This window comes from Watersipora subatra, chromosome 5 (genome assembly GCF_963576615.1).
Source record: "Watersipora subatra chromosome 5, tzWatSuba1.1, whole genome shotgun sequence".
In the NCBI taxonomy this organism is placed as follows: Eukaryota; Metazoa; Bryozoa; class Gymnolaemata; order Cheilostomatida; family Watersiporidae; genus Watersipora; species Watersipora subatra.
The window spans coordinates 33,616,149-33,636,834 of record NC_088712.1 but is presented as its reverse complement, the minus strand read 5'-3'; the positions used below and the strand labels follow the sequence as shown (position 1 = coordinate 33,636,834).

The window sequence follows — 20,686 nt, the reverse complement described above, 5'->3', positions numbered from 1 at the left end:
CCCACCCGCTACAAGATGATATGTTCAAATGTTACACAATATTTTATATACCGTAAGCAAAGAATAGACAAACTCGTATAGTGAGTGACCAATGAGAGCAACTGCATTGTTTATGCTAACGAAAACAAAATTTAAAATTGAAAACAACAAAAGTTTGCTAACTTTTAAGATATAACTTTAGCAAGATAATTAAATACTTAGTTTCCTCAGCAGTATATACCACGGAACACGGAGCGTTGATAAAGACACCCGAACTATATCAATCGCGGGGTGGGGTTTGCTTTTTTAGACTGATTTTATGTAACGTTAAACAGGGTTTTATAAAAGCATCAGACATGAGAAAGCTAGAATAATAAATGGTAAATTGCTATTTTGTGGCCAGCTTAGTTGACAGTTTACTCAGCAATACCACAATATTCAAGATTTATTCCTGACATCGCAATACGACCAAAACTATTTTATGAAAAAGTTCCTAGAGATAAATCCAAAAACTGGTAAAGCAAACCACCTGGTGAAAAATAGCGCAGAGGTTCGCACAATGAAATCTGACTTTATTTGTTGGAGAACTGCTAATAATGCCTGAACCACAGCAATGCTGACAGAAGCCTGGTGCAGCTCAGAACTTCAGAAACACTGACAGAAGCCTGGTGCGGCTCAGAACTTCAGAAACGCTGACAGAAGCCTGGTGCGGCTCAGAATAATACTGACAGATGATATAAAAGACCTTTTCTGGTCCTGTTGCTGCTTGAGAAGAAACTTTCTCTCTCGCTCCTCTTCCTTTCTTTGAACAGCGAGAGCTCGTCTCTCGATCTCTTCTTGCTCCTGTAATTGCTTTAGTTCAGCTGCTTCCTGTTCATACTCGGTGAGTCTAGTATTATAATCTGAAGAGGGCACAGCATTCCTGTGTAAAAAGTGAAAAGGTTTGGCATCAAACAAGAATGTAGATAAATCCCCTGAGTATATCTACTCAGGGGATTTATAGCATATCAGGGGATACTCAGGGGATACTCAGGGGATACTCAGGGGATACTCAGGGGATACAGTATATCTACTAGCTCTCCTCGATTGCTATGCCCTTGCTTCCTGTAGGCAGAGCATAAAAAATAACCACACAACATATCCACCGTTAGTAATTAGGATTTGTAATACAATCTGACTCACTAGCCACAAAAAAACCTGACTGACATTTTAAATTGACTACTTAATATCTGCTAAACAAAGACTGCATTTTATAAGTGCGTATGAATAACTACTGAAAAAGAGGACAACTCCGAACATATTATATGAGAGGCTTATTATGTACTGCATGCTCATATATACATGTATACCATAAATGACCATACATACTACACACTACACACTCATCTATACATATATTTCTCAAAGTTTGTCGTATGTAGGTTTGTAGGATTGATTGTCCGGCTATAGATCTTAAAATCTTGGAATAAATATTTCATACCGAAGAAGATTCGATCTCGGACCCTGCCTTTCACCAATCTGACACCTTACCCGCTAGACTACAGAAATCGAATCGCTAGCTTGCCAATATAAGTCATTATATGAGAGCAAATACCTAACTGCTTTGCGTATGACGCGGGTCATAGCATAACATCACGAGAAGCTGTTCGCTCACATTATTAAACTGGCTAATAGCGAGCAACTTTCACTACTTCTCATTGTTTATAAGACAAAACACTTTCCTCGTGATATGTAGTTTGAAAGTTAGAATGGCAAATGTAGTTATATGTTAAATACAAATCAATTTTCTGTCCAAAGACTTTTTTATTACCTGGGCAACGCCGGGTGGCACAGCTAGTTTATATATATACAAATGGCCATACATACTACAGTGGAACCTCAGTTTTTGAGCGCTTTGGCTCTCGATCAATTTGGTTTTCGACCAAAAAAATTGAGACTTGTTCGTCTCAGTTTCGGAGCATTAGAATTAAACGTTCGGAACAGTTCGGAACAGCAAGAGCTCCACTCCAAAAACAGCATGGAAACATTTGCTAACAAATGGAGGAGCGAGTTAAATTTATAAATCTTTTACGAAAATGAATAAACTGTCTGGGATGATGTCCCTCTACCAAAGAGATTTGCTAGGGAGACAACTCCTCTAGTCGAGTTACCCTAAATTGTTTTGGAGGAGAATTCTCCATCAAAGATATGAAGTGAATGTGCCATTGCTGTTTATATTTTCTTTTTCACACGATTTTCGATGTAACTATCTGTTGTATTTTTTGCTGTTTCATTATCAATTTCTGCAATTTTTGGTATTGCATCTTAACCTTTAATATTTTTGATGTTTTAAGAGCAAAACATACAAAATTTCTACTTCATGTTTTCTGTTTACATCATCATCGATAGAAAATATTTTATTAAAATTAAACACGATCTATATCTACCCATTTTTATTTATATTATGCAGTATACAGTACAGTTTATGGTGTTTGAGATTAAAAAATTACTTTACCGAAGTGTTATCTCGGCTTGGAACAAATTAAAATTAACATACATTAATTCTAATGAGAATAATTGTTTCGGATCTCAAACAACTCGGTTTTCGAACAACCTTCTGGAATGGATTATGTTTGACAACCGAAGTTCCACTGTACATGCCTATCTACATGTATATATAAATGGCAAATATATTTGTTCGTGCACCGACTCCGCCTAAAATAAGCCTCCAAGATCCTACTAGCCCTGTATGTTTTTGATCAGCAAGATCAGGGTAAGTTTTTAAGTTAACAAGAACTTTGTTTGCAGAAATTCAGCAAAAATTTCTTTCACTGCAGCAAAGCGTTATCTTTGGTTCCAAAACATTCAGAAGAATTTATGCCCAATGTGTTTTCAAATTTTTCAGTTAGATTTTCAGACCAAACATGGCGCGGTTAAATAGTCATTCTTGCTCAAAAAAGATGACGGTGTTAATTCAACCAAATTGTTTCAACCAAATGCCAAATTGTTTGACAAACTACCTGGTGAACGCAAAATCTATAAATTGGTTGATAAAATGGTTGATCCAGATGAAATAGTTAATTATCCAATAAAATCTATAAATGGCCTGCAACGTGTAGGGTGACCTGATAATCTTATTTTGAAAGGAGTCTCAGTTATTATTCTTAGAAACTTAAAACGACCGAAGCTTTGCAGTGGAACTCGATTAGTTACTGTACTGATGGTGGCCTATGTTTTAGAGGCTGCCATCTCAACGGGCAAATACAAAATTGAAAATTTGTTCATCCCAAGATTCTCCTCATCCTATCATATCTACCATTTGCATTCAAAAAACATCAGTTTTCAATCAAACGCAGCTTTGCAATGTTTGTGAATAGTAGTCAAGGACAAACACTTAAAAACATCGGACTGATCTTACAAAGCCTGTGTTCTCACGTTGTGGTGGTTTTTACATTGGATGCTCAAAGATTAGCAATCCTAAAAAATTGTACGTTTTGACACCAGATGAAAAAGCCAAAAATGTTGTCTATGAAAAGGCACTCCAGAAATAGTGTATTAAGATTGTGCGGAGATTATTCACAAGGTTATTTTAAAGATCACATTTCACTTATCTAACTATTATTACTATGTAGTTATATCATGGATCATAGTATACATTTCCTTTCAAGTTAAATAAAAACATTGTTATAACATATTTGCTTGATTATACTTAGTACCTGTGCAGACAGCTAGCCTGTGTACCTGGGCACTGTATAAAATGAACTGTTGAGAGCCAGAGCGATGAGTGTAATTAAAAAAGTTCAGAGAAAGCTTATCACTCAGCAAATTGAACTTGCAATGTTTTCTAGTGAAAGTTAATAATAACGCTAGCCTTTTCACACACTTAGTGATTGTGGCACATGTGGTTTAACAAAAGAAGACAACTCCAATTTGCAGAACCATTACTACCTATAACAAATCCATGATGCATATTTTAACTTAAGATCAGGTCATCTACACAAAGGCACCCAATACCCGAAGTACCTAGTAATACTAAAAATATTTGCATTCGTAGAGGCTTGTAAGGGTACAAAACCAAAAATGAAAAAATGTTAGAATTGAAAGGTTGACAGTTGAAATAAATATTCTGATACAATGAGCACCAACCAGCATCTTGCAAAAAACACCTGATAGGATATATGATAGGCCAATAATGAACCAACACAGATCTATCAGTTTAACCCTTTTAATAGCCCTAAATCAACTATACAATAGGAATTATCCCATGACCATACACGAGCGAAGCGATTGGTTTGGGAGATTTATGATAAATGCACATGTGCACACAAGTCCCGAAAAATTATCCGTTAACAGCCGTCACCAAACCCTTGTAATGGCCGTCACCAAACCCTTGTAACGGCCGTCACCAGACCCTTGTAACGGCCGTCACCAAACCCTTGTAACGGCCGTCACCAAACCCTTGTAACGGCCGTCACCAAACCCTTGTAACGGCCGTCACCAAACCCTTGTAACGGCAGTCACCAAACCCTTGTATCGGCCGTCACCAAACCCTTGTAACGGCCGTCACCAAACCCTTGTAATGGCCGTCACCAAACCCTTGTAACGAAATCTTATCAACAAATTTAACCATTTTACTGTAAAGTCGTTTAAGTATAATAATGATACAAAACGCACACAAACCTCTTTCGATATGTTACCAAGCCTTTGAAAGGTTACCGCGAATTCCTAAAACTAACCCATCTGATCGGATTATACACAAATAGACAGATTTATTTGGCCGAAAATCGTTATTAAAACTTGCTAAGCCTCACTTTTATCAAAGTTAAGACCGGAAATTAAAACGCCGAGCGACAGAGAATAGAACGATTAAGTCGTGCGCATTTTACGAAAAAAATAATGTGCACATTTCACCAGTCTATAGCACTGTCGAATTGCCGAAGGTTTCTGTAATTAACGTAAGAGTACTGAAATCGTTTCATCGTTGCCGATTTCAAAGTAACTGACATTTTTAGACACTTTTGAGTACTTCGGTATTCTAAATCTAACTGATGTCCAACGCAGTGTAAGTAAAGGAAATGACGATGATATTTTTTCTAACGGTTCTTATGAGATTATTACAATAATTAATTATAAGTTTGGATGACTACAGAACAATGACTACGTAGTACAGATTTTCTAAAAATCTATATAAATATCACAACTTCGTGATATTGCTAGCTATGACGTTTTGAAATGTAAACAAAATTGTGCATTGGTTTTATATTATTACTATATTAATAATATTGGTTAATCTAATAATATTAGTGCATTTTACTTCTAATATTGGCCAATATTGCATTTCTCCTATTGCAGGGGGAGAGATATAAACATATAATCTTTTCCTGTCATTATTGCTATTTGTTGTATATAATAACACCCACACCCAGTACATTACAGCTACCATTGCAGTTATCCTATTGCACTGCAGTGCCATTTGACTGCTAATATTGCATTTCTCAACTATCAGTACCCTTTCTTTTTTCCAATATCACTTGGGTCGTGGGCTGTATGACAGTGAAATTTCTAGTAACAAAATGTGGCCCCGAACCATATTTGTTCCAAAAATGTAAGCTAAATACAGAGTTCTTGTTGCCAATGCTCAATGATTATATACATAACATAATGTTCAATGCTTATGTACATAACATAATACTCAATGCTTATATACATAACATAATACTCAATGCTTATATACATAACATAATGCTCAATGCTTGTATACATAACATAATGCTCAATGCTTATATACATAACATAATGCTCAATGCTTGTATACATAACATAATGCTCAATGCTTATATACATAACATAATACTCAATGCTTATATACATAACATAATGCTCAATGCTTATGTACATAACATAATGCTCAATGCTTATGTACATAACATAATGCTCAATGCTTATATACATAACATAATACTCAATGCTTATATACATAACATAATGCTCAATGCTTATATACATAACATAATGCTCAATGCTTATATACATAACATAATACTCAATGCTTATATACATAACATAATGCTCAATGCTTATGTACATAACATAATGCTCAATGCTTATATACATAACATAATGCTCAATGCTTATATACATAACATAATACTCAATGCTTATATACATAACATAATGCTCAATGCTTATATACATAACATAATGCTCAATGCTTATGTACATAACATAATGCTCAATGCTTATATACATAACATAATGCTCAATGCTTATATACATAACATAATACTCAATGCTTATATACATAACATAATACTCATTGCTTATATACATAACATAATACTCAATGCTTATATACATAACATAATACTCAATGCTTATGTACATAACATAATACTCAATGCTTATATACATAACATAATACTCAATGCTTATATACATAACATAATACTCAATGCTTATATACATAACATAATGCTCAATGCTTATATACATAACATAATACTCAATGCTTATGTACATAACATAATGCCCATTGCTTATATACATAACATAATACTCAATGCTTATATACATAACATAATACTCAATGCTTATATACATAACATAATGCTCAATGCTTATATACATAACATAATGCTCATTGCTTATATACATAACATAATACTCAATGCTTATGTACATAACATAATACTCAATGCTTATGTACATAACATAATACTCAATGCTTATATACATAACATAATGCTCAATGCTTATATACATAACATAATACTCAATGCTTATGTACATAACATAATGCCCATTGCTTATATACATAACATAATACTCAATGCTTATATACATAACATAATGCTCAATGCTTATATACATAACATAATGCTCATTGCTTATATACATAACATAATGCTCAATGCTTATATACATAACATAATACTCAATGCTTATATACATAACATAATACTCAATGCTTATATACATAACATAATGCTCAATGCTTATATACATAACATAATACTCAATGGTTATGTACATAACATAATACTCAATGCTTATGTACATAACATAATGCCCAATGCTTATATACATAACATAATGCTCAATGCTTATATACATAACATAATACTCAATGCTTATATACATAACATAATACTCAATGCTTATGTACATAACATAATGCTCAATGCTTATATACATAACATAATGCTCAATGCTTATGTACATAACATAATGCTCAATGCTTATATACATAACATAATGCTCAATGCTTATGTACATAACATAATGCTCAATGCTTATGTACATAACATAATGCTCAATGCTTATATACATAACATAATGCTCAATGCTTATGTACATAACATAATGCTCAATGCTTATATACATAACATAATGCCCATTGCTTATATACATAACATAATGCTCAATGCTTATGTACATAACATAATACTCAATGCTTATATACATAACATAATACTCAATGCTTATGTACATAACATAATGCTCAATGCTTATATACATAACATAATACTCAATGCTTATATACATAACATAATACTCAATGCTTATGTACATAACATAATGCTCAATGCTTATGTACATAACATAATGCTCAATGCTTATATACATAACATAATACTCAATGCTTATATACATAACATAATACTCAATGCTTATGTACATAACATAATGCTCAATGGTTATGTACATAACATAATACTCAATGCTTATATACATAACATAATACTCAATGCTTATGTACATAACATAATACTCAATGCTTATATACATAACATAATGCTCAATGCTTATATACATAACATAATGCTCTATGCTTATGTACATAACATAATGCTCAATGGTTATGTACATAACATAATGCTCAATGCTTATGTACATAACATAATACTCAATGCTTATATACATAACATAATGCCCATTGCTTATATACATAACATAATGCTCAATGCTTATGTACATAACATAATACTCAATGCTTATATACATAACATAATACTCAATGCTTATATACATAACATAATGCTCAATGCTTATATACATAACATAATACTCAATGCTTATATACATAACATAATGCCCAATGCTTATATACATAACATAATGCTCAATGCTTATATACATAACATAATACTCAATGCTTATATACATAACATAATACTCAATGCTTATATACATAACATAATACTCAATGCTTATGTACATAACATAATGCTCAATGCTTATATACATAACATAATGCTCAATGCTTATATACATAACATAATACTCAATGCTTATATACATAACATAATGCCCAATGCTTATATACATAACATAATGCTCAATGCTTATGTACATAACATAATACTCAATGCTTATATACATAACATAATACTCAATGCTTATATACATAACATAATACTCAATGCTTATATACATAACATAATACTCAATGCTTATGTACATAACATAATACTCAATGCTTATATACATAACATAATACTCAATGCTTATGTACATAACATAATGCTCAATGCTTATGTACATAACATAATGCTCAATGGTTATGTACATAACATAATGCTCAATGCTTATATACATAACATAATGCTCAATGCTTATATACATAACATAATACTCAATGCTTATATACATAACATAATGCCCAATGCTTATGTACATAACATAATGCTCAATGCTTATATACATAACATAATGCTCAATGCTTATATACATAACATAATACTCAATGCTTATATACATAACATAATGCCCAATGCTTACCCTAGGACACTTATGTATTCGCGGCATCTAACTTTCGCGTTTTCGCGGTGAAATCCTCTCGCGAAAAATTAATGAGCGAAACTAAACTGTCATAACGAACGAACGAGCGAAAACGCAAAGTTAAATAGCTTTGTTCATTGATATCCACAATAAAATCGTAATATTAGGAATGCAGGCAACTTTCGTCTGTGGTTAGGATAAATGGGAAATTTCTGGTAAACTCATTATAGCTAATACACCAACTGAGCAGCATGGCAAAGCAATATCAGTTTAGTCACCGAATTTGTAACTGATGAGGATGAAAGTCTGGTAGGTGAAGTCGTAAAATTGAAGAATAATTATTGCAGTGACGAATTCTATTACCATCCAAAAACAATATCAACCCTCATCAGGTCCAACCACATTATCTCTTTCACTGCCAATCATGTACAAATTCGTTACCGGCCTAGTGCCAGCCATTTTACCGAAATTGCCGATATTGCTTCATGATATGTATACAGTACTTTTCAAGTTCTACTTTAATTATCTGTATAATCACGAAAATCTAAACTGGCTGTTATGTCATCAACAATTAATTACCTGTTTTATGACTCGCGCGGGGTAGTTAATGAACTCACAGAAAAATGTTCGTTTTTAGATTAGAAATTCTCAAACAAAAGTTTAAAATTGCTTCGTTGTTTTAGGCTGATTTTATAGAGAAATCTTCGGACAACACAGTCAATTTCATAAAACACTTAAAGACCGTGGGTTATGTGGTCAACAAATAATAAAATCAGGTTACCAGACAATTGCTGAGAAAGTCAGAAAATGCGTTTATGTCAGTGGCCCCTAGAAAACGCATAAATGCGTTTATGGCAGCGTAAGGGTTATACAGTTTTGGTTGTGAAGTTGGTTGTTACCTATCTATTTTCTTCTTCTTGGGATTCGAGTGTGAAAGTCACGGCGGGAGGGACCTAGACGTCATTGATAGTCTAAGAAACAAATGGCAGCAAGTGATCAAATTGAATTGTCGATCTCACCCACACATTTCAACCTGTGGTTTACAAATACGAACTATTCCCAAATTGAATTTTTTTCTAATTAGTGAACTGGACCTGAGGAATGTAATGTTTTTTCCACTGCATTTATTTTCACACCACTATATTTTCGCACTCATCAGAGCCACGAAATTAAGTTGCAGCGAAATTTTACTCTGTGTGCTACTCACGAAACTAAATACTAGCGAAATATAAGTGTCCTAGGGTATATACATAACATAATGCTCAATGCTTATGTACATAACATAATACTCAATGCTTATATACATAACATAATACTCAATGCTTATGTACATAACATAATGCTCAATGCTTATGTACATAACATAATGCTCAATGGTTATGTACATAACATAATGCTCAATGCTTATGTACATAACATAATACTCAATGCTTATGTACATAACATAATGCTCAATGCTTATATACATAACATAATACTCAATGCTTATGTACATAACATAATGCTCAATGCTTATATACATAACATAATACTCAATGCTTATATACATAACATAATGCCCAATGCTTATATACATAACATAATGCTCAATGCTTATGTACATAACATAATGCTCAATGCTTATATACATAACATAATACTCAATGCTTATATACATAACATAATACTCAATGCTTATATACATAACATAATACTCAATGCTTATGTACATAACATAATGCTCAATGCTTATGTACATAACATAATGCTCAATGGTTATGTACATAACATAATGCTCAATGCTTATGTACATAACATAATACTCAATGCTTATATACATAACATAATACTCAATGCTTATATACATAACATAATACTCAATGCTTATATACATAACATAATACTCAATGCTTATGTACATAACATAATGCTCAATGCTTATGTACATAACATAATGCTCAATGGTTATGTACATAACATAATGCTCAATGCTTATGTACATAACATAATACTCAATGCTTATATACATAACATAATGCTCAATGCTTATGTACATAACATAATACTCAATGCTTATATACATAACATAATACTCAATGCTTATGTACATAACATAATGCTCAATGCTTATGTACATAACATAATGCTCAATGCTTATGTACATAACATAATACTCAATGCTTATGTACATAACATAATGCTCAATGCTTATATACATAACATAATACTCAATGCTTATGTACATAACATAATGCTCAATGCTTATATACATAACATAATACTCAATGCTTATATACATAACATAATGCTCAATGCTTATATACATAACATAATACTCAATGCTTATGTACATAACATAATGCTCAATGCTTATGTACATAACATAATGCTCAATGGTTATGTACATAACATAATACTCAATGCTTATGTACATAACATAATACTCAATGCTTATATACATAACATAATGCTCAATGCTTATATACATAACATAATGCTCAATGCTTATATACATAACATAATACTCAATGGTTATGTACATAACATAATGCTCAATGCTTATGTACATAACATAATGCTCAATGCTTATATACATAACATAATGCTCATTGCTTATATACATAACATAATGCATGATGCTTACATACATAACATAATTCAGAATTAATGTTATCACAGGCTGAGAGGCAGATGGTGATGGGTGATTAACTAAAGGCGAGAAAGCCAGTAGCCGGTAAGACAAATCCTCAGAAACAGTAGTTGACTACCTTTTATTGAGAGCATTCAGTCTCCTCTGCCGGTCTGCGGCATCCTGATCCATCCTCCACTTTTGAAAATCTGTTGGTTTTTCTTGTCGCTGCTACAACACCAAATCTATATACATCCAAGTTACATAACACGGCTGAGTAAAGTACTAGGTCTGGTGTCTGAATCAAATCAACTCTACACATTTGCTAGATAGTATGAAGCGGATGAACTATTGTGCAGTAGACCAGGCTCATTGCGAATACAGTTGTTTAAAATGAACAACGTCGCAACAGCTGTAGAAACAACCATTGATAAGAATCACCTGCTAAAACTAACCGAGTAGGCCTAAAAATTGTAATACTAGCCATTAGGATGCTGGCAAGACACCTGCATCAGCGCATAGGTTTAGTGTACATATAATATATCATCTACTGTAAGATTGGTGCACACCAGAAGTATTAAGAGACGGGTTAGAACAAAATCACGCAGCAAACAGACACAACAGCAAATACTAACATTTGGTTAACATTAGAGAGCAAGAGGACCCAACTCCTACATGCAATATCAACTCATCAGATAAAAGTAAGAGAATAGTGAAGAAGATTGGCATGGCAAAATGTGTGAAAGGTAGTAATAGAATTACCAACTATTAGACAGCATTGGAGCCTGTAGAACATGATGAGACAACTCCAGTCAAACCCAAAAAATTTGCAACAGCGACTTAAACATGCTGCAGCAGTATTACTGTATTAGTATCAGAGACTGCCATTACAGTCCATAATTAGTATCAGAGACTACCATTACAGTCTATAATTAGTATCAGAGACTGCCATTACAGTCTATAATTAAAATCAGAGACTGCCATTACAGTCTATAATTAGTATCAGAGACTGCCATTACAGTCCATAATTAGTATCAGAGACTACCATTACAGTCCATAATTAGTATCAGAGACTGCCATTACAGTCTATAATTAAAATCAGAGACTGCCATTACAGTCCATAATTAGTATCAGAGACTGCCATTACAGTCTATAATTAGTATCAGAGACTGCCATTACAGTCTATAATTAGTATTAGAGACTGCTATTACAGTCTATAATTAGTATCAGAGACTGCCATTACAGTCTATAATTAGTATCAGAGACTGCCATTACAGTCTATAATTAAAATCAGAGACTGCCATTACAGTCCATAATTAGTATCAGAGACTGCCATTACAGTCTATAATTAAAATCAGAGACTGCCATTACAGTCCATAATTAGTATCAGAGACTGCCATTACAGTCTATAATTAGTATCAGAGACTGCCATTACAGTCTATAATTAGTATTAGAGACTGCTATTACAGTCTATAATTAGTATCAGAGACTGCCATTACAGTCTATAATTAGTATCAGAGACTGCCATTACAGTCTATAATTAAAATCAGAGACTGCCATTACAGTCCATAATTAGTATCAGAGACTGCCATTACAGTCTATAATTAGTATCAGAGACTGCCATTACAGTCTATAATTAGTATTAGAGACTGCTATTACAGTCTATAATTAGTATCAGAGACTGCCATTACAGTCTATAATTAGTATCGGAGACTGCCATTACAGTCTATAATTAGTATCAAAGGCTGCCATTACAGTCCATAATTAGTATCAGAGACTGCCATTACAGTCCATAATTAGTATCGGAGACTGCCATTATAGTCTATAATTAGTATCAGAGACTGCCATTACAGTCTATAATTAAAATCAGAGACTGCCATTACAGTCTATAATTAGTATCAGAGACTGCCATTACAGTCCATAATTAGTATCAGAGACTGCCATTACAGTCTATAATTAGTATCAGAGACTGCCATTACAGTCTATAATCTAAAGTGTGTCACCTCTGACAAAAATTGGAGGTTGGAGTGTGAACAAGGGTCACGACTACCTTTGGTAGTGAGAACATTGAACTCGAGTTACCAGTTTATCAATGAACTACTGAACTAAAAAGAAATGGCTTGCCATCCATTCAATCAATAAAAACTTCACGGTTGCCATTGCCTTTATTTGTATTAGCGGATGCAGCTAATACAAATAAAAGCGTCCCTTAAATTCACATATGAAATAATTGTGTATCAAAGGACAAATACTTAAAGCAATCCTTGGCCAGCCTATATACTGAACAGTAACAGAGAGGCTATACATCATCTATCATAACAGACAGCATCAAACTTACCAAACTTACATGTTTAACTTGTACAAAAAATTGGATCCAACACCGGGAGTACCATTCGAAGGATATGAAATTTAAGGAAAATGTCATTTTATTAATGTAATGGATTAGTAACAGAAAGTAAGTTTCAACAGCCTACATATATCGCTATTTCAGATAATATTCTTAGGACATATGCTGGTAGTGACAGGATATATGTTGATAACAACAAGACATATGTTGATAGTTACAAGACATATGTTGATAGTGACAGGACGTATGTTGATAGTGACAGGACATACAGTCAAACATGGATAACTCGCCCATGGATAGCTCGAACACATGGTTAACTCGAACGGTTTCTTTGGTCCGTTCCCACGTAATGATAAATTGCTATAGATAACTCGAACTCAACACTGTTAACTCGAACTGTTTTTTCCCAACGGCTACCAAAACGGTTGTTATCGCTTTAAAAAATCACTTTATTCCAAGCCATAGAAGTAAACCTCAACTTTTCGTAATTCATAAGCGTCGTTATTACCACCATCGTCAAAATATTTTTGTCAACGACTTTTATAAAGGTTTGGTGAAATTTGATTTATACCAAACATCCGCTTAGCGATCGCCCTTCGGAAGCAAGGTAAAGTGAGGTAATCTTTGCATAAACTTCAAGAAAAATCAGCAAAATTGATCGTGGGTAAAACGCTCAAAAGAACAAGATGTCTTTTCTTTTGAGCATTTCAACAACGATCAAGTTTTGCCAATGTCAATCTAAAAGATGTCCTGGCAATAACATCACCTCAAACAACAAACCAATCTCAAGTGATAGAATAATCTCTATACTTTTTGATAAAAACGTTTTAAACTTTACATTAGAAGCATTTAATTTGAAACAAGCCATTTGTGCTTTTGATTTATATTATAGTTTGTATATGTACAAGTATCTACTAATAAATAAGTAAATACATGGACTTGTGACAGTGCTCTGATAACTTGAACGCTCTGATAATTCGAACACTTTCGCTCGGTCCCGTGAAGTTCGAATTATCCATGTTTGACTGTATGTTGATAGTGACAGGACATATATGTTAATAGTGACAAGACATATGTTGATAGTGACAGGACATATACTGATAGTGACAGGACATATGTTGATAGTGACAGGACATATGTTGATAGTGACAGGACATATGTTGATAGTGACAGTACATATACTGATAGTGACAGGACATAAGTTGATAGTGACAGGACATATACTGATAGTGACAGGATATATGTTGATAGTGACAAGACATATGTCGATAGTGACAGGACATATGTTGATAGTGACAGGACATAGGCTGATAGTGACAGGACATATGCTGATAGTGACAGGACATATGTTGATAGTGACAGGACATATGCTGATAGTGACAGGATATATGTTGATAGTGATAGAACATATGTTAATAGTGACAGGGCATATGTTGATAGTGACAGGACATATGTTGATAGCAGGGTTGGAAAAAACAACGCTTTTTATGAAAAAACCAGGTTTTTTTGGTTTAAACCGGTTTTTATGGTTTAAATCGGTTTTTATGGTTTAAACCGGTTTTATAATTTTATCAAGGTTTTTGCAATTTTAAGTCTAATTAACATCACTTACTATAGCTGCATGATTGAGTATTGAACATACATATGTGGAATCATCTGTTAAAGATGGTACTGTGGGAGTTGTTAGGGGGAAAAAAGAGAGAAAAAATATGGAAATTTCAAAATGAGTCTTAAATCAAACATGATCGATGAAATACAGAGCAAAAATCTTATCACATTAAGTGAATATTTTACATACAGCTCTATGTATAAGTAGGAACTTTAATCCCAGTGATTAGTCATGTGGTAGTGTAGAGCAGAGCATAATGCAGATGCATTGCTAGTGTTAGGAGCAGTGGCAGATGACTCAACTTCTATCACCTGAATATTAGCATCACTGTCTAAATTGGTGTTTTCAGCTTGACATTTTGCTATGTGAGCTTTAAGCCTATCTGTGTGACCTCGCGTTACGACAGCACACCTATTACGTTTTTCCTTAAAACAATTGCCTTTCAAAACTTTTCAAACACAACAAACTTGATAAACTGAATTCGAACAATCCAACAACTTTGGCTTGTGCCCAATAAATGAAATATTAGTTTGCAAACTTAAAGCTTTTGCCCAAAAGGATTTTATTGTTTTAGTTTCTAATTATAAGTAATCCTTTCTCTCTGGCCAGACTTGAGAAAGTATTCATTCATTACTAGAAACGATGATTGGATTAGTATATTTCACATGGTTTTTTATATTTCATCAGTAAAGAGATCATCATATCACTTGATAAAACCAATTGAAAATGAAATTCACTAATTCATTGTTGTGCTAGGATTTCATGTAGTTTCAACTTGAGCTCTGCCATCAATTTACTACTGTGTCCTAAATAAACTTCCACAGCTGATAATTACATATAATTGCAGTTCTATAGCACATGGACCACTAGGAGCTTAAAATATTATGTTTTTCACAAAAAATAATGAAAAAACCGAAAAAAACCGGTTTTTTTCGGGCTGGTTTAAACCACTCGGTTTAAACCATTGGTTTAAACCAAGCCAACCCTGGTTGATAGTGACAGTACATATGCTGATAGTGACAGAACATATGTTGATAGCGACAGGACATATGCTGATAGTGACAGGACATATGTTGATAGTGACAGTACATATGCTGATAGTGACAGGACATATGTTGATAGCGACAGGACATATGTTAATAGTGACAGGACATATGCCGTGCTATTAATTACCAGCAGATTCAAGAAAACCTTTGAATAAACACAACATTTTCCTGGCATCAAATTCTCATGTGATTTGTGACTAGATACCTCTGAAAAACCAAGCTAAAGTTTATTTGTCCACTCAGAACATCTCATCTAATACTGCATCAACCCGTGTGGCCGATGAGTTTCAATTGTCCTGTATTGTTTCTTATTCAAGACACATGTGATGAATTCTATTACTTTCTACCTTGGACTTCAAGAATATGTAACCATCAGAAAAGGAAATCAACATGAATTAACAACCAATAATGCAATAACCTTAAAACGTAACCAAGGAATACATTCATTGTTATAACAAACAGCAAAAGCTGAAACAAGACCTGAGGTAAGAGCTGAGGCTAGAGCTAACGACGAGAGACTGAGTAACACAAACATGTGAATGTGAGTGATAGACTGAGAGCTAAACACAATGAGGCGTACCAAATGCTGAGATCTGCTTTCTCTTAGATACGCTGTTCTTTTCAGAGCGCAAAATATTGCTGTCTAAAATAAAGAGAGAGCCAAGACAAGAATATTGCTGTCTAGAATAAAGAGAGAGCCAAGACAAGAATATTGCTGTCTAGAATAAAGAGAGAGCCAAGAATAACGAATTCTGTCGATACGGTTGAAACTCTGTGCTACCTTTAAAAGCGAGTAGAAAAACTTGCTTGCACACTGATAGAGAAGGCAGCCTCTTATGTAGAAACATTAATCAGTTGTACCATTAACTCGAAGATCCCTGTTGTAAAACAACTAGGGATCTTCGAGGGGATGTCGAGTGTGCAGATGTTTAGTTACTTTGATTTAACCGGAGAGATTTGTACATGTATACATATGTCAATAAATAAATATATAATAAAGAATAAAATAAAAAATAAAAGTAAAAAATAAACAAAAAAGGTTCTTGTAACTGAGTTTTCACATCTTTTTGCCTTTAGAGGCTCTCAGTGAGAACAATCTGATCTGATCATTAGAGTCTCTTGACAAAACGGTTTTAATAATGCTTATAAATGTTATAAAAACTTACTATAGTAATAGTAAAATGAATTTCCAATACGAGGGGTGAGGGTCAAATTTCCGTCGCACCAGAGAATTAATAGAAGACACCGTGACAGCTTAAGTCTATGCTTAGAGCCATCTATACAGCATGTGAAAACGTGTGAGAAATTACACCGACAGCCTATATGTTAATTTACATAAATATATGACTATAATTTTAATAAGAACAGGAGGCAGGCTAATTGTATGTGAGCAGCCATGATGCGTAAAAACATGAATTTAGCTGGCTATGTGATGACCAAATCAGACATGAATTTAGCTAGCTATGTGATGACCAAATCAGACATGAATTTAGCTAGCTATGTGATGACCAAATCAGACACGAATTTAGCTAGATGCGTGATAACAAAATCCGACATGAATTTAGCTAGCCGTGTGATTACCAAGTGAGACATGAATTTAGCTGGCTATGTAATGACCAAATCAGACATGAATTTAGCTAGCTATGTGATGACCAAATCAGACACGAATTTAGCTAGATGCATGATAACCAAATCAGACATGAATTTAGCTAGCCGTGTGATTACCAAGTGAGACATGAACTTAGCTGGCTATGTAATGACCAAATCAGACATGAATTTAGCGAGCTATGTGATGACCAAATCAGACATGAAGTTAGCTGGCTGTGTGATGACTAAATCAGACATGAATTTAACCGGCTGTGTGATGACCAAATCAGACATGAATTTAGCAAGCTATGTGATGACCAAATCAGACATGAATTTAGCTGGCTATGTGATGACCAAATCAGACATGAATTTAGCTAGCTATGTGATGACCAAATCAGACATGAATTTAGCTAGATGTGTGATAACAAAATCAGACATGAATTTAGCTAGCTATGTGATGACCAAATCAGACACGAATTTAGCTAGATGCGTGATAACCAAATCAGACATGAATTTAGTGAGCTATGTGATGACCAAACCAGACATGAATTTAGTGAGCTATGTGATGACCAAATCAGACATGAATTTAGCAAGCTGTGTGATGACCAAATCAGACATGAATTTAGCGAGCTATGTGATGACCAAATCAGACATGAATTTAGCTAGCTATGTGATGACCAAATCAGACATGAATTTAGCTAGCTATGTGATGACCAAATCAGACACGAAGTTAGCTAGATGCGTGATAACCAAATCCGACATGAATTTAGCTCGCTATGTGATGACCAAATCAGACATGAATTTAACTGGCTAAGTGATAACCAAATCAGACATGATTTTAGCTCGCTATGTGATAACCAAACGAGAATTGAACAAAAACAGTGTTTAATCCGTTTAGCTTGCTGAAAACATGAGCTATTTTATTATAAAACCTCTTGTTGACATTTTTAGAGAATATTTTCACAAACTTCAAACAGAAATAACTTTTTCATAGTTGAATCGATCCAAAAACTAGAAGAAGAGTTGCATTTCTTACTTGTTCTTTCGTCAGATTGCAGTTCAAGCAGGGTTGATCGCGTACCTTCGCTACAATACTTGATATAAGCGTATACAATAATAAGAGTCGCCTGTTTACCTGCTTGCATATTTCTAATGCAACTAAATTAGAACATTTTACCCATTCATTTTTGTAATATTCAAGTTGACTTGATAAAAACCAAAAAGAAAAATTAAGAATTAAACTTTGCTGATTTTCTAACTTATTTCAGCAGCGCTTTTGTATGGTTCATGATGGTGGAAGGTGCGATATAACACTTACATACCCAAGCTAAGGGTACTTGAGAAACTAGGCCAGATAACCATATCAGTACCATTATATTATATTAATTGAAAATGTGTTCATATCTAGTATGAGATGGTTTTAAAAATGTTTACAAAAAACTTGCACAAAAAACTGTTCATGTAGCAATGCATTGTCAATAACGTAGTTTTCAGGTGGCTGCAGAACTAATGCTATTCACCCGCACCACAGCTGCAGGACTAATGCTATTCACTCGCACCACAGCTGCAGAACTAAGGCTATTCACTCGCACCACAGCTGCAGAACTAAGGCTATTCACCCGCACAACAGCTGCTGCACGAGCAATAATAAAATAGTCTCCCCTATAACCACTTTTAGCAAATAAGAATGAAAACCAAGAGCTTGCCCGCTACGCGAAGATCTCTGCAAGCACCAGTATTTCTCACTCAGCACTAGCATCACATTATACATCTTGGTTTTTGAAAACATGAGAAGGATAAAGAAGTTATAGCGACTGATTCAACATGCTGAGAAAACGTTCATGAACTCCATGCTTGCAGGATGACTAACAAATCTCTCTAAAAGCTGCCTGGTCACTCTCTCTATTTGTTAAGCTACATGTAGGAAAGAGATAACACAGCAAACACATCTTGGGAAGCGAGCTTACCTTACTAGATTGGAGGAGGGTGGGGTCTGAATAGCCCCGGTCCGGGAGGCCATTCACGTTATGAGTATTACGATTTATGGGCTCTAGAGGACGAGATTTATCATAGCCTTGTTTCTTCTTTGTGTGATAGCCCTGAACCTGCCCCGCTGAGTTGGGTGTGGCCATCTTGCTTTTACGCTCTTGAAAAAATGACCTAACTGCACCTAGAAATGTAAACAGACTGAATGCATGAAAGACTAGCAAGTGTAATAGCGCAACAGCTTATGGTGACATCAAAAACCGCCCAACCGCATCAGTAGTCTGAGACCATCTCATTGTTACCAATAGAAGAATAAGACAACTCCTAACAGGCTAACTGTTGTAGGTCTATAAACTTACCTGGCGCACTGAGAGAGTCGTGCTCTCGGATGTTGTTTGAATGCTTAGCTTGTCTAGAATTCTCATTATCCAACTTTTTCAACTTTTGTTCCTTTTCTTTCAGGATCTTACTCTATCGATGTACACATAAAATACTTACTCTATCGATGTACACATAAAATACTTACTCTATCGATGTACACATGAAATACTTACTCTATCGATGTACACATAAAATACTTACTCTATCGATGTACACATAAAATACTTACTCTATCGATGTACACATAAAATATATGTTGGCATGCAGCCAAGAATATCTTAAAACGGAGAAAAACGGTGTCCAGCTGCTACAGACTTGAAAACATTAGAAATTAAAGCTGTTTCATTAAGCTATATCAACATACTGATGACAAGAGCACTGTC

General features: G+C 34.1%; 1 protein-coding gene across 4 annotated transcripts in view; it reads right to left on the bottom strand.

Moving 5' to 3' along the window:
• The window catches only part of LOC137396471 (zinc finger C2HC domain-containing protein 1C-like), a 62,893-nt gene that overhangs the window by 35,871 nt on the left and 6,336 nt on the right, over window positions 1-20,686 (bottom strand). The window contains exons 3-7 of one of the 4 annotated variants that reach the window (XM_068082759.1): window positions 20,282-20,393; window positions 19,904-20,106; window positions 16,930-16,992; window positions 11,487-11,578; window positions 725-901 (exon numbers count right to left, since the gene is read on the bottom strand). In XM_068082759.1, coding sequence (XP_067938860.1) covers window positions 725-901; window positions 11,487-11,578; window positions 16,930-16,992; window positions 19,904-20,106; window positions 20,282-20,393 — 647 coding nt within the window. The remainder of the gene's footprint in view (window positions 1-724; window positions 902-11,486; window positions 11,579-16,929; window positions 16,993-19,903; window positions 20,107-20,281; window positions 20,394-20,686) is intronic. The other 3 variants (XM_068082760.1, XM_068082762.1, XM_068082763.1) reach the window with 3 other exon arrangements.